Below are 14,067 nucleotides of genomic sequence, written 5' to 3'. Positions count from 1 at the left end.
ACCCCTGCTGTTAGGTACGTGGCCGGCACTTGCATTCTGTGTGGCATAGACGCAATCCCTCTAAATGTTGAATATGTTAGACTCTCAGAGCAAGAGGATCACATATTCATACTTGAAGGGCTGTACAAAGGGACCAAGGGTAACTGCCAGGTCAGGGGTAAAGGAACTGGATACATGGGGGCAGATCCAGAGGCCCCACTCATGGTGGCTTAGCCACTCTGCATGGATGGGGCACTCACAGGCACCCCAGTCAGGCTATACTGAGTCCTTTGAGGCTGGGGACCTGGGGCTACATCACTCTAGGCGTCTTAGGATTCCTAGTGGAATCCTCAGAAACTCAATCTCTGCATGCTGAACCTCAGGAGATGATAGAGGATTCCACATTATTACCCACCCCCCCGCTGTGGGCGACCACACACAGGGCAGAGCCTACAGTTCTCGTTTGGTGATTATATTTTGAGATTTCCCCTTATACTTTGGCATCCAGACACACCAATTCTGAAGCCCAGCTTCCAAAGCAATTCGGCATTTCTGAATCCAGAAATCATGTCTATAGGTTCGGGAGAGTGTGTAGAGTGCTGGGTGTATCAAATGCCATCCATTCAGATCGTCCACGACTTATGATGGCTGACTTAAAATCCCTTGACTTTAGAGGGCACAAGCGCAACTAGCATTCACTAGAAATTGTCCCTCGTTTTGAACTTTGACCTTTTCCCAGGAAGGTGATTTGCCACCCGAGTCTCACCAGTGTCACACAGAGCAGTGGTAGCTCTCTATTGCCCCCAGTGGCCATGGTGGTGAACTGCCAGCACCCTGTGGGTGCGTTTCTGCTGAGTTAGAGTGTCTGCAAGGTTGGAGGACTAAAGGATGTTTTAACGATGTGCATTTTCAACATACAATGGGGCTTTGGGGTTACAACTCTAAGAGTGTCTGTCCAGTATTTGATTTGCATTTGTTTGGCAGGATAGCTTTTCCTTAGAATTGGAATTATTTACCTAATGCCTTCACCGCCCCCTCTTAACTAATCCACCTGGAGACTTACCACCACCAAGATTCACCTCTTCACTTAATGCTTTTTAAACAAGACAAAATAAAACAAACAACCCCCCCCCCCCCCAAGATTCTGACCGCAAGCCATCCCGGTCTGCAGCACATCAGACTGCAAAGCGAAGAAAGGTGTGATGAAAAAAAGGGTCTGGGTCCAGGATGGGGGGAGGGTGTCAAGAATGGAGGGGGAGGAAAAGGAGGAGGGGAGGAGGGAGAGGAAGAGGAGTGAGAGGGGGAGGAGGAGGAAGAGGAGGAGGGGAGGAGGGAGAGGAAGAGGAGTGAGAGGGGGAGGAGGAGGAAGAGGAGGAGGGTCAAATCCCACGATTTTCAGCTTAGGCTTGAGAATAGATCTGCTAGTGATACGACCCAGCAATGGACTTGAATTCCACAAGAAGGGTTCCTCACAACTTCAAAGTAAGAAAAAAGTGGTTCTTATCTCCTGACAGCTCTCTGCTGTGGCAGCGCTGATAGCTTTGTAATCAATGGCATTCACAGCCACACTACAACATTTTTTTATTTCACACCTGGGCTACAATTGCTACTCCAAACCCGATTCAAATTCCCCGATGGCTAAGTTTGTTTCCTGCGTTTTTACCTGTCTTTAAAAAAAAAAGAGACTATACATAGCGACTATGTATGTGTGCACGCGCACGCGTGCGTGCGTGCGTGCGTGCGTGCGTGCGTGCGTGCGTGTGTGTGTGTGTGTGTGTGTGTGTGTGTGTGTGTGTGTGTATGTGTGCCTGTTATGGCTTGCCTACGACATGATATCTGTGAGAAAATCAGAGGACAACTTGCAGGAATCAGTTCTCTCCTTCCATCATGTGTGCTCCTCAGATCAAAACCAGGCCAGCAGGCTTGGCACTAGGTGCCTTCACAAATACCAAGAGACAGCTTCCTGGCTCCATACTGTCTTTTGTAACGCCCACTTTGTATGCTATGGGCCTGATACTGGCAGAGTTCTGTGTGTATAGCTTAGGTGCCCCCAAAGCCCTTGAGACAGAGAAATTACTTTGTGGTGTAAAGTTTCACACAGTATTTTTTCAAGACTCAAGAGGATAAGGGTGGCTTTGGATGTGATGACATAAAGGCACAGCCATAGGTAAGAAGGGTCCCCCCCCCCCCCCCCCCCCCCCCCCCCCCCGACTCGCAGCCAGGTGGCTGAGCTCATGTTCGATTCCAGGAACGAAAGAGTGGTAGACTTCCTCTACTAAATTTGACTTCTGCTGTGTTCTTTTCTCTGCACCTGATGCCAGTCCTCCAGGCATGAGCTCCCATAGACTTCCTACTGCCTCCCAGTGGAAATCCTTTGCCCTGGGAAATCCAGGGAGCATACCTTGCACAGAGGCGATAGGGTGGGACCCTCACAAGGAGTGATCCATGTGATTCCAACAAGAGGAAGCTCTGAAGCCCAACACCACTGAGACCCCACGGCTCACGGAGCTGTCACGCACCTGCACTTTCTTGCTGTCCTGCTGTTCCTTTTCTAGCTGCACCTGCAGCTTCTTCCTCTCCTGCTCAAGTTCCCGCACTCTCTTCTGCAGCTTCAAGAAGACGGTCATGTCCATGGCTGCCTTCTCTATGCCAATCTCCTGCCAAGGAAGAGGGGTGGTTAGGAGGAGGTTTTCACAGCACAAATGCTCCAGGGAATGCACAAGGCCTCGCTACCCACCTCTGTATCAGCCATCTGCCTCTTTGCTCCTCCCCAACACCAATCCTTGCCAGCGTCAAACCACTAGTGTTTCCCACAGGAAAGCTGGTGCTGCAGGCTTACTCTCTTCACTAACGTCTCTCTCTGTCTCAGCCCTTACATTCCTCCTGTGTAAGCCCCTTAAATGACTGATCACATACTCTAAGGAAGGGAAAAGGGAATTCACGTCTGGAAAATGGCATTACCAGAGCGAAACCATCTCAGGACCATAGCGCCTCCTGATGGGAATCACTGTGGCCTCCGGTCACTGTCAATGTGACACTGGCAGGTACCTGATCGTAACTTGAAACAAGTAACACTTGCCCTGCCGTGGAGCTCCAACAGATCTTAATACGTCGATTTCCCAGTATATTTCTGTCCTTTCGGATCCATGTCTAGATTTTTACAATGCTGGTTATGTATGTACACAAACGTGTGACTGTCTGCCTGTCGGCAGGCAATGTGTATGAGCGCATATGCAGCCTGTTTTTACATGATGGAAGCATGAGGATGTTCTACCTCAGGTAGTGAGCACAGGTCAGGATCAGTCTCACTGCCTGTGAGCCCCAGAGCTGTGGGGGCGACAGTGCCCATATCTACCTGGAAACAGCATCCACACAGATGTCGCGCCATACATCTGACTGTGTGTCAGTAAGTTCACTGCAACCCAGTGATCCTGTCTTCACGTCTGTGCCCTGGACCCTCTGAGCCACCACCAACTGAGCAGTATATCTCTGTTGGGTAGTTCCATGCAGGCGATTAAATGTCCCCGGCGGGACAACGGTAAACGGTGCCCCAGACTTACCTCCACCTGCTGAAGGGCATCCTCGGTGTCTCCGATTTCTGAAGTGGAAATGGAGGGGTAATTGGAGTCAGATTCTAAGCTACTCTGATTTGATGGGTTCTTCCTGTGGCCCGGAGTTTGCTGCTCAAGGAGAAAAAAAATGTGACAACTCATAACCAGCTCATATTAATATGGAGTAACTTCTCAAGGAGAAAAAAAAATGTGACAACTCATAACCAGCTCGTATTAATACAGAGTAACTTCTCAAGAAGCTTTGGACATCAGCCACTGCTTTACATGCCAGTAACTGGGCAGAGCTGCTCCTTGAAACGGTGGATAGTTATTCCCGTGTATGCCAGGCAAATGCTCTACCCATGCTTCACAACCCACAACACCCAGAAAGCGAGGCGAGAAGAGCCTTTCACTCAAGCCATGCCCTCAGATCGCACACAGTGTGTCCTCTCCACGCTCTTGAAAGGAACCGTTCTGCAGCCCTAGCCCATGCAGCTTCTCCTTCCACTCCATTCTGCTCATGAAAATGACAGCAATTAGAACGAGCACATACCTTCAGTGCTAGCCATTTAAAAAGACCTCTCCGTTTATTTTTTTTTGGCAGCTGGTTTGTCTTTAAGAGTGAAAACCGAGCTTGGTGGAATTTATAGATTTCTATTTCAGTTCCTATTCAGCTTCCTTTCCTGGTTTCCATGCAACTAACTCACTGATGTTGAATATGTATGTTTGGGAGGGAGTATTCACATGGGTAAAGAAGAGTGTCAAATTCTGAAATGTCACAAAAATATCTTGTATTTTGTCAGAGATTAGGAGACCCAATCCGGTTCCAAGGGTCTCTTCTCCACATGGACCAATGCGACTTAGGTCAGAGCCTATACCACCACTGTCTCAACAGTGGAATTTTCTAGAAGCAGCAGCAGATGACAATACACACATACAGGAAAACAATTCTTAACTTCCTAAGATCTCAACAAGACCTCAGCTTTCTGAGGGCATCCTCAGAAAGTGACCACCAGCTGGCAGCTTCCTAACCAGCGTTCACATAGGAACGGAAGAACAAGTGGCCCCTGCACACACACACACACACACACGTTTACTGAGCATGGCAGTGCCAGAGGGCAAGGGCTAGACAGCCAGCTCTAAGAGGGCAGAAAGGGGGACCATTTCCACCAGCCCGCAGAGCCACCTCCTTTGCCTGTAGGATCGTCACCTCGTCCCGAAGGGTCTCATATCTCTGCTCCAGCTGGGAGTACTCCTTCACAAGGTTCTGGTACCTGGACCGTTCCTCTTCCAGTTCCTTCTTCATCAGGAGGTTCTCCTCCACAGAGCTCTGTGAGGACTCAGCTAGAAAGCAGGCATGGGAAACTGGGTCTCAGCATCGGAGGGGATCCTCAAATGCGCATGCCCTGCTAGGAGCATTCTGACTAATCTCTTGTTTAGAGGCTGCCCACCACAGCTGGTCCCAGAAGCTGTGGGGGAGTCTCTAATGCTCCTCACCTACTGTGGAGTCGAGGAGGGGCTCGTTATTCTGAACCAAGGGTTTAGACAGGAGGGACCCTGCTCTCAGGGAGGCAGGGAGAGAGACTCTCAATATACATGAGCATCCCCACCCTGTCCACGTGTCTGCCTCTCTTGTGACAACTGACATTAAGAACTACTGGCAGCACTTAGGGCTGAACCATTCTAAACTCTCATTGTAATCCTTATCTTTCAGGCCCTTGGAGACCAGACCGGAGGTGATATAGGGAGAAGCGGGCAAGGAACCTAAGAGATTCTGATGGTCTTTTATTTCTCTTGCCAACCTTGTATCCATAGTAACGGAATGCAAGTCAGTTTTTTTTTTTTTTTTTTTTTTTTTTAAAGGGCAATTTGAAAGCAGCTTGTGTTTTCACAAGCTCTCAGGCTGGCGGGGGCTGTGGCATTACAAAGTTTGGCTGCCCGGTGAGATGAGTGAGGACTGTTAAGGGTGGGGGCAGGGACCTGGTTACCACTGGATGGACAAGAACTGGATTTACGTGCTCCATTGTTCCCCTTCAGCCAGGGTACATGGCAGCCTGGAAGTTGAGGACACTTGAGAGAAGTTCATGTAGGGGTTAATCAAAGACCCTGTCTTTCAGCAGACATGACAGTGACCATCTGACAGGAGACACAGTGATAAGGATGAGCAAGACAAACGTAAAACCAGCACACGGGTGCTACTGTGCTGAGGGCCAGCTTAGGCACCTCACCCGTGCATCTTGCTCATGCCTCCTTCAAGTCCTCCCGTGTAAGTCTTTCCTGCCTATTTTCAGATGGATACTTGCACAGGCTTACAGAGGTGTGCGCATAGTCATGCTTTGAATACAGATCTCCAGAGACAAACTCACATGCGTGGTTTTGCACGTAAAGTATGAGTTTCCCTTTCGACAGACAAATGTCCCAGCAGGATCTTAAAATTGGCCTTCCCTTTTCTCCAGCTCTCCCCTTAGGAAGGCCTTCTCCCTCTTCATCGACTAGTAGGTTAGGGAAACGGGTGCAGAGTGTGAAAAGCTGGCTCAGCGCTTACCTTTTGACTGGCGCAGGATTTGGTTGTTAAGGTATTCTTTTTCATCCTTTAAGAGAGCGTTTTCATGTTCCAGGTCTGCAACTCGCTGGAAGAGATCAACAGGTAAAATAAAACAATCAAAAACGAAACAAAACCTCGAGCAAATAGGCACAGGGGAAAATATCCTGAACAGAACGCTAATAGCATATGCACTAAGATCAAGAATTGACAAATGGGACCTCATAAAGTTGCAAAGCTTCTGTAAGGCAAAAGACACTGTCAATAGGATAAAATGGCAACCAACAAATTGGGAAAAGATCTTTACCAATCCTATATCTGATAGAGGGCTAATATCCAATGTATACAAAGAACTCAAGAAGTTAGACTCCAGAGAACCAAATAACCCTATTAAAAATGGGGTACAGAGCTAAATAAAGAATTCTTAACTAAGGAATACCGAATGGCTGAGAAGCACCTAAAGAAATGTTCAACATCCTTAGTCATCAGGGAAATGCAAATCAAAACAACCCTGAGATTCCACCTCACACCAGTCAGAATGGCTAGGATAAAAAACTCAGGTGACAGCAGATGCTGGAGAGGTTGTAGAGAAAGAGGAACACTCCTTCATTGCTGGTAAGATTGCAAGCTGGTACAACCACTCTGGAAATCAGTTTGGCGGTTCCTCTGGAAATTGGACATAGTTCTACTAGAGGACCCAGCTATACCACTCCTGGGCATACACTCAGAAGATGCTCCAACATGTAATAAGGACACATGCTCCACCATGTTCATAGCAGCCTTATTTATAATAGCCAGAAACTGGAAACAACCCAGATGTCCCTCAACCAAGGAATGGATACAGAAATTGTGGTACATCGACACAATGGAGTACTACTCAGCTATTAAAAACAATGAATTTATGAAATTCTTAGGGAAATGGATGGATCTGGAGAATATCATCCTGAGTGTGGTAACCCAATCACATAAAAACACACATGGTATGCACTCTCTGGTAAGTGGTTTTTAGCCCAGAAGTTCAGAATACAGGAAGAACAACCCACAAACCACAAGAAACTCAAGAAGAAGGAAGACCAAAATGTGGATATTTCATCCTTCTTAAAAGGGGGAACAAAATACCCACGGAAGGAGTTGCAGAGATTAACTATGGAATAGACACTGAAGGAAGGACAATCCAGCCTGATATAGCTGTCTCCTGAGAGGCTCTGACAGTACCCGACTAATATACAGAAGACTAATATACAGAAGTAGAAGCTCACAGCCATCCATTGAACTGAGTACAGGGTCCCCAATGAAGGAAGGAGTTAGAGAAAGGACCAAAGGAGCTGAAGGGTTTGCAGTCCTTTAGGACAAACAACAATATGAACTAACTAGTACCCTCAGAGCTCCCAGGGACTCAACCACCAATCAAAGAGTACACATGGTAGGACTGATTGTTCTGGCAGCATGTGCATAGTAGAGGATTGCAAAGTCTGTCATCAATGGGAGGAGAGACCCTTGGCCCTGTGAAGGTTCTATGCCCCAGTGTAGAGGAATGCCAGGGCCAATAAGTGGGAGAGGGTGGGGTGGCAAGCAGGGGGAGGGGGGAGGCAACAGGGGTTTGTTCTTGTTGTTTTTTGTTTTGTTTTTGTTTTTGAGGGGAAACCGGGAAAGGAGAAATCATATGACATGTAAATAAAGACAATATCTAATAAAAAAAACAAAACAAAAGCAAACAAACCTGAAAAAACCCTTCCCATATAGAGGCAGAAGAGGAGGAGAAGGAGATGGTGCTCTGATGGATCATGGGTAAGTGCTCTACTTAGGAAAAGAGATTCAACTGAAACCGCTTTCAGTCTGAAGGAAAGTTATGTACAGAGAGAAAAAAAATCCAAGTTCAACAAGACGAAATGGCTCATACTGCTTGTGGTCATCTAGGACTCCCAGAGACCCCTAAAATGTTTATTCTTAGCTCGCCTTCCTTATTGAGGAATGCACAGAACAGAGAGCCTTCCATGATTGTGAACATGTGTCTCTCTCCTGCCGGATCATGAGCTGTCAAACCTGAGTCTTGGGAAAGCCAGGAGCTCACAATGGGCATATTATCTCCGGTCTTTGTCCCACCTGGCCTTTCCTGCCTCACTGGACCAGTGTTCTTGGCCCTGAAAGGAGGAGACACATTTGGTACTGATATTCAGATATCTAATTCTGAATCTAATCAGTGTGTGGCTCCTGACAACACTGCCAAAAAGGAAACATGGGGTGATGGAATTCTGGTGGGAGATCAGTAAATGCCCAACTTTAGAAAATCGATTCAACCAAAGGCGAATATGATGGCATAAATAAATAAAATAAATAAATAAACAAATGATAGAAAGGTAAGTTAAACAAGGAAAAGAGGCAAACTAGGATTTATGAAGAGAAAAATTATGATTATAGAAATAAATATTTGTATTTTTAAAGTAACAATATAGTTGAATGTTCTAAAATCATTAGTTTTGAAATCATTAGTTGATATTAAGCATGAAATAATAGCCAAGTGACCCAGAAATCCTATTCCTAATTATAAACCTAAGAAGAATAAGAAACCTAATCTCTATAAAAACGTGTACAAAGGTGACTGTAATAACATTGATAGTCTCATGATAGTCAAAAAGTAGAAACGGCTAAATGCAGATCAACAAACTGGCTACATGCTAAGGTCCTAGTGTTTAAGACACCATTCATGGGAGATGCTGGGTATAGAGATGCCAACTTTTTTTTTTTTACTTATTTTTTTTTTAATTTTTATAAAATATTTTTTAAGACATTTTATTTGCATTTCAAATGTTATCCCCTTTCCTGGTTTCCTCTCTGGAAAAATCCCTATTCCCTCTCCCCTCCCCCTGCTCACCAACCTAAGCTATCCTGCTTACTGGCCCTGACATTCCCCTATACCAGGGCATAGAGCCTTTACAGGACCAAGGGCCTCTCCTCTGACTGATGACCGACAAGGCCACCCTCTGCTACATATGCACCTGGAGCCATGAGTCCCACCATGTGTACTCTCTTTGGTTGGTGATTTAGTCCCTGGGAGCTCTGAGAGTACTAGGTAGTCCATATTGTTGTTCCTCCTAAGGGGCTGCAAACTCCTTCAGCTCCTTGGGTCCTTTCTCTAGCTCCTTCATTGGGGACCCTGTGCTCAGTCCAATGGATGGCTGTGAACCTCTACTTCTGTATTAGTCAGGTACTGAAAGAGCCTCTCAGGAGACAGCTATATCAGGCTCCTGTCAGCCAGCACTTGTTGGCATCCACAATAGTGTCTGGGTTTGGTGACTGAATATGGGAAGGATCCCCAGGTGGGGCAGTCTCTGGATTGTCCTTCCTTTGGTCTCTGCTCCACACTTTGTCTCTGTAACTCCTTCCAGAGATGCCAGCTTTTAAGTGACCAGAGAACTCTTCTCTGCTGGCTAACATTACGTAATGCCAAGAAAGTACTATTGAGACTGTTGAGGGGATGGGGGAAAGGCATTCATGGTCTTAGTCAGTGCTAAATCCAGCATGCTACATACAATACTGATCTGCCTGGGAAGATGCAACAGCGGCATGAAGGTTATTGGGGCAACCAATCATTTTCTGATGTTCTATAAGGTCTGTTCCATAGGTGAGATGTCAAGCTAGTATTATAAATCCATGACTGAGACCACAGGCTTTGATGGGGAACTTACTGTTGTTTTGCTGTCAAACTACCTTCTAACTATGTACATTTATACCCCATCGGTTTTTTCTCCTCACAACTTTGGTCAGAGAAGCTACTGTTTGCATGGGTAGTGGTTGATGCAGAGTCATAACTGGCCAAAATGCCAAGTTTAAGTCATTGTCAGTTCTCGCTGTGGATGGGCCATCCATATCAAATGTCCTCCCACCACCACCACCCAAGGCTCAGGGACACACTACAGAGGAATGGGCGAGAAGGATGTAAGAGCTGGAGAATGAGGAAGAAAGGTGTAGAATCCCGACTTCTGCACATGACTGTTCTTCACATTAACTTACAGCATTAACTTCATATAACTTACAGGTTATCTGTACATGATCAAGGTAGGGAAATCCCAGCAAGGATTGGGCAGGGAACTCCGGGGTTCCACCCTTGGTGGAGGAACTATGGGCAGCTGATGTCTACTCAGACAAGGAGAGTCACTTCCGTTGCGGACATGGTCACTGGTAGGTTGCCCATGACCATGGCCCAGTGGATGCCCCATACCATGTGTATATGGGTAGCATTAATTGGACTCAAGGAGTTATTCAAACCAAGACAAAAAATAAAGACATGAAGTTTTGGAATGGAGAGCACCTGGAAGAATTGGAAAGGAATAGTAGAAATGGATTCAGATAATAAATTTAAAATATTTTAAAAACGAAGGGGTGAGAAGCCTGTGAGATGGTGTCTTCAGAGAGAATGTGACTGCCATCAAGCCTAATGGTCTGAACCTAGATGGTGGAAGGAGAAGACTGACTCTTAAAAGTTATTCTCTGACCTACACACACACACACACACACACACACACACACACACACACACACATGACAATGTTGTTGTTAAATATGTAGGTAGTAGAATCTTAACACAAAAGTTGAAATTAACAGCCCTTGGAATACTTGAGCAAAGTTGAAATAATGATTAAAACTCGTATCTCCAAGATAGCCCAGGAGATGGGCTTCAGTCCTTCCCAAGCTCACAGTCTCCAATGCTAAGGCCAGAACTGCTTCTCGCTGGAGGTCTCACAGGTTATAGCTGTTCCTAAGATCAGAAGGTAGGTCTGACCCCCATCTCTCTGCCAAATAGTTAGTACCCTTTCTCCTCATGGCTGCTCAGAACAACTTAGGACCAGCACAGAGGCCCTCAAGGTTAACTCTCACCTCACTTAGAGAGGCGTCTCTGGCTGTCACTCATGAACCATACCCCCCCCCCCCCAAGGGCACTCTCCATCCCCTTTGCTCACCTTTCTTTTACAGCACATGATGGATAATCTCAAAGAACTTCCATCTCTACCTTCTGTTTTCTAAGAATGAAAAATATCTTTTTGATTTTTACTTTTGTTCCACTGTGTAGACTGGTCTCTAACAGACAAGGCACTCAATGAATGCCTGCTGGGTGAAGGACAATGACTTCTATCATTTTGTGCAAGACCTGTCATCCACAGAGATGAGTTAAAGCTCCTTCTAATAACTGTTGGCTTCTCACGAAACTACAAATCCTGAGCCAATAAGAATGCAACCTTTGAGTACAGCAGGGCCAAGAATCCCTGAAGACTCAGTACATGAGAGCCCTGTACTCTCTCCAGACAGATCCCCCTCTTCCGCTCAGCAACATCTCAAACCTAAGGCCACACACTGGAATCAGCCAAGGGAAGCCATCAACATAGTTCTATGAACGATAAAATGAGGCACACACAACCTGTTGTACCAGCATGAGCACGCAGGACCTCGGGCCCACTAGACACCTGGGCCATGCCAAGGCTGCCTCAGGGCCAAGCAGTTGGCTGCGGGTCCCTTTTCCTCTCCCCCTGGAACCTTGCACTGAGCTAGGCTCTGTGTAACCTTCAGAACACGTTATGAATTAGGAGCCATTGCCTCCAAGCCAAGGGCACCCCAGGGAGCCGCCACCTTTCCGAATAGCAAGGTCACACAAAACAGCACAGCTGTGTGAAGGCAGCCAGAGAGGGACAAAGTTAAGAGTTCTAGTGAGCTTCTCTGTGGAGAGGCTGAAGTAAATAATGGCACCTTTAGTATAAAATGATAGGTGGGGGTGTGATGGGGCAGCTGCATGACCTGCAGACGCAGAGATGGATTCCTGCCGTAGCCCACAGCACTGCCGTGCGGTCTACCAGGTAAAATCATCAGAGGTGGCAGCCCCAAGTGTTCCAGCATGCCAGTTCCAATACAGCATTTGCAGTTTCTGCTGACAGAAACATCAAACCCATTAATTAAACATCTACCAGCAGCCGGCTCCATCCCTGGGCTTTGCTGGCTTCATCAATCTCACTGAATGTGGAGAAAGACCCTGGACCTGACCAGAAGAAAAGCATCTTATTATTCAGCACGTGCTCAGGCTGGTGACTGCCTCTGCTGAACATTAAACCCTGGCTAGGCAGATCTTAGAATAGAAACCAGGAGCAGCTGTCCCTTGACCATTCTTCAACTACTGAAAAAAAAAGTTCCAGAGACCCTACAGAAAGCAGCAGAACGCCTGTTTCCCATTTCCCAAAAAGAGTGACCTTCCCACTTAATGGATCATTTTATGCCTGCCCTTTGTTCACATAGGCATTTGTTTGGAGTTAGAGAGGAGGGTCTTAACGTGGTACAGTGGTGCACGTTTTTTAATCCTAGCATGTAAGGAGGCGGCAGAGGCAAGCTGATCTCTGTGAGTCTGAGGCCAGTCTGGTCCACATAGCAAGTTCTAGGCCAGCCAGGGTTAGAGAGAAAAACCTCATCTTCAAAGATGGCCTGGGGAGCAGGTGTGTGCTCCAATCAAGCCCCAGCTTTATTCAACCCCAAGGCCAACGGGCTCCTAGGCGATGCGCCACTTTTTATAGAGAGCAGGGCAGACTTGGCGTCTCTGCTCTGTTTTACCAAGGAAGTTTTCTTACAACAAACCCTTACTTGCCTGTGGATAGAAAACTCAGCTATTTGAGGTGCTCTGAGGCCCTGATACAAAATTTTTTTGTGGGAACCAGGGAGGCAAATGAGAGTCTATAGTTCTCAGTTGGGGGAAAAGAACCAGGGCAGTGGAAGAGCCAAAGACCAGAGAGCGGGGCTGGCGCCTGCTCCTGAGTTAGAAAACACGCAAGACTGCGTGTGTCAGCCAGGGTGGGTCCAGGAGCAATCTTACAGATGATCAAGGCCGTGTGTATGTGTGTATTTATATGTGCATACACACATCTACACACAGGCACCATGGCTGGTAGGGGATAGGTAGGGGTTAGGGCCAGTATTTCTGTGTCTGCCCCGAATTCAGAGCTTTTCTTCCAGCACTAACCAACACTGACTCTCCCGAGGCTCTCATTCCATGTGACTCTACTCTGTACACTGGACAGATACTATAGGTGTGGGCAATGCACTATCTTCTTCTAGTTGGGTCATGGTAGAGATGGGCGAGGAGGACAGAGGTGTTTCTCAATCCACAGACAGCCCTCCACTGGCACTGTGGGACTTCTCCTTGTTGGAAGATCTGCCTTGAGAGTTCAGAAGAGTTTCTTTGAAGCTGAAAGTCAGGAGCAGCGGAAGCAGCAACAGGAAGTCCCGTTTCCTGGACTTCCTTGAGTAAGCCTCAAGAACAAGAGTGGGAAAGTTAGCTACAGCCGGCAGAGTAGACCCCACCCCCAGAATAAGGGTTTCCTGGTGGGCATTGGTGGCTACAGGTTGCTGAAGCCCTGGAACACGTAGCACCTGCCACCTCTCTCACTAAGATCTGTACAGTTTCCCTGGGAACCGACTCAAGGCTTTAAGAAAGATGAGCAAAGACAGATGCCATTTGCTCTCCCAAGGGATGCCACAAGGCTTAGCTAATGAAACCAGCTCAATCACCATTTGCTCAGGGATCAGACCCAAACGCACAGCCGTTCACGAAACGGAGGGTGGCTTGTCTATGGACACAAGCCCTGGACATCCCAGAAATTTCCTCAGCATGAAGAAACGTCTCCTACAGGTGCTCGGCGCCCTGGCCCTTCACCAGTCCTGGTCCTCTGCTGCAGGCATACCTTTCTCAGCTCTCCATTCTCCTTGTTGTGAGCATCCTCTAGGACCCTGCGCTCCGACTGAGCCTTCTGTAGTTCAGTGCGCAGGCTCTGCACCTCCTCCTGCAGCTGAAGGCTGGTATCAGCCTCCTGGTTCTGCTGGTAATGCGCCAGCTCCTTCTTCAGCTTCTCCACCTCCATGGCATGCGTAGAGGTGACTGCAGACAGCTGCTCTGATAGACTCTTGAACTCTTTGTTCTGTAGAGAGAATTGGCCAATGGGGTGGGGGTGGGGAGAATAAAGG

General features: G+C 47.2%; 1 protein-coding gene across 3 annotated transcripts in view; it reads right to left on the bottom strand.

The window, feature by feature from the left end:
* Positions 1 to 14,067, bottom strand: part of Myo5b (myosin VB) — a 317,620-nt gene that overhangs the window by 37,136 nt on the left and 266,417 nt on the right. For all 3 annotated transcript variants that reach the window (XM_031366041.1, XM_031366040.1, XM_031366039.1), the window contains exons 22-26: positions 13,788 to 14,021; positions 6,076 to 6,160; positions 4,741 to 4,874; positions 3,540 to 3,659; positions 2,499 to 2,636 (exon numbers count right to left, since the gene is read on the bottom strand). In XM_031366041.1, coding sequence (XP_031221901.1) covers positions 2,499 to 2,636; positions 3,540 to 3,659; positions 4,741 to 4,874; positions 6,076 to 6,160; positions 13,788 to 14,021 — 711 coding nt within the window. The remainder of the gene's footprint in view (positions 1 to 2,498; positions 2,637 to 3,539; positions 3,660 to 4,740; positions 4,875 to 6,075; positions 6,161 to 13,787; positions 14,022 to 14,067) is intronic.

Source organism: Mastomys coucha, unplaced genomic scaffold, assembly GCF_008632895.1.
Source record: "Mastomys coucha isolate ucsf_1 unplaced genomic scaffold, UCSF_Mcou_1 pScaffold13, whole genome shotgun sequence".
Taxonomy (NCBI): domain Eukaryota; kingdom Metazoa; phylum Chordata; class Mammalia; order Rodentia; family Muridae; genus Mastomys; species Mastomys coucha.
Note: the sequence above shows the minus strand (reverse complement) of the source record. Positions and strands in the feature narration are given on the sequence as shown.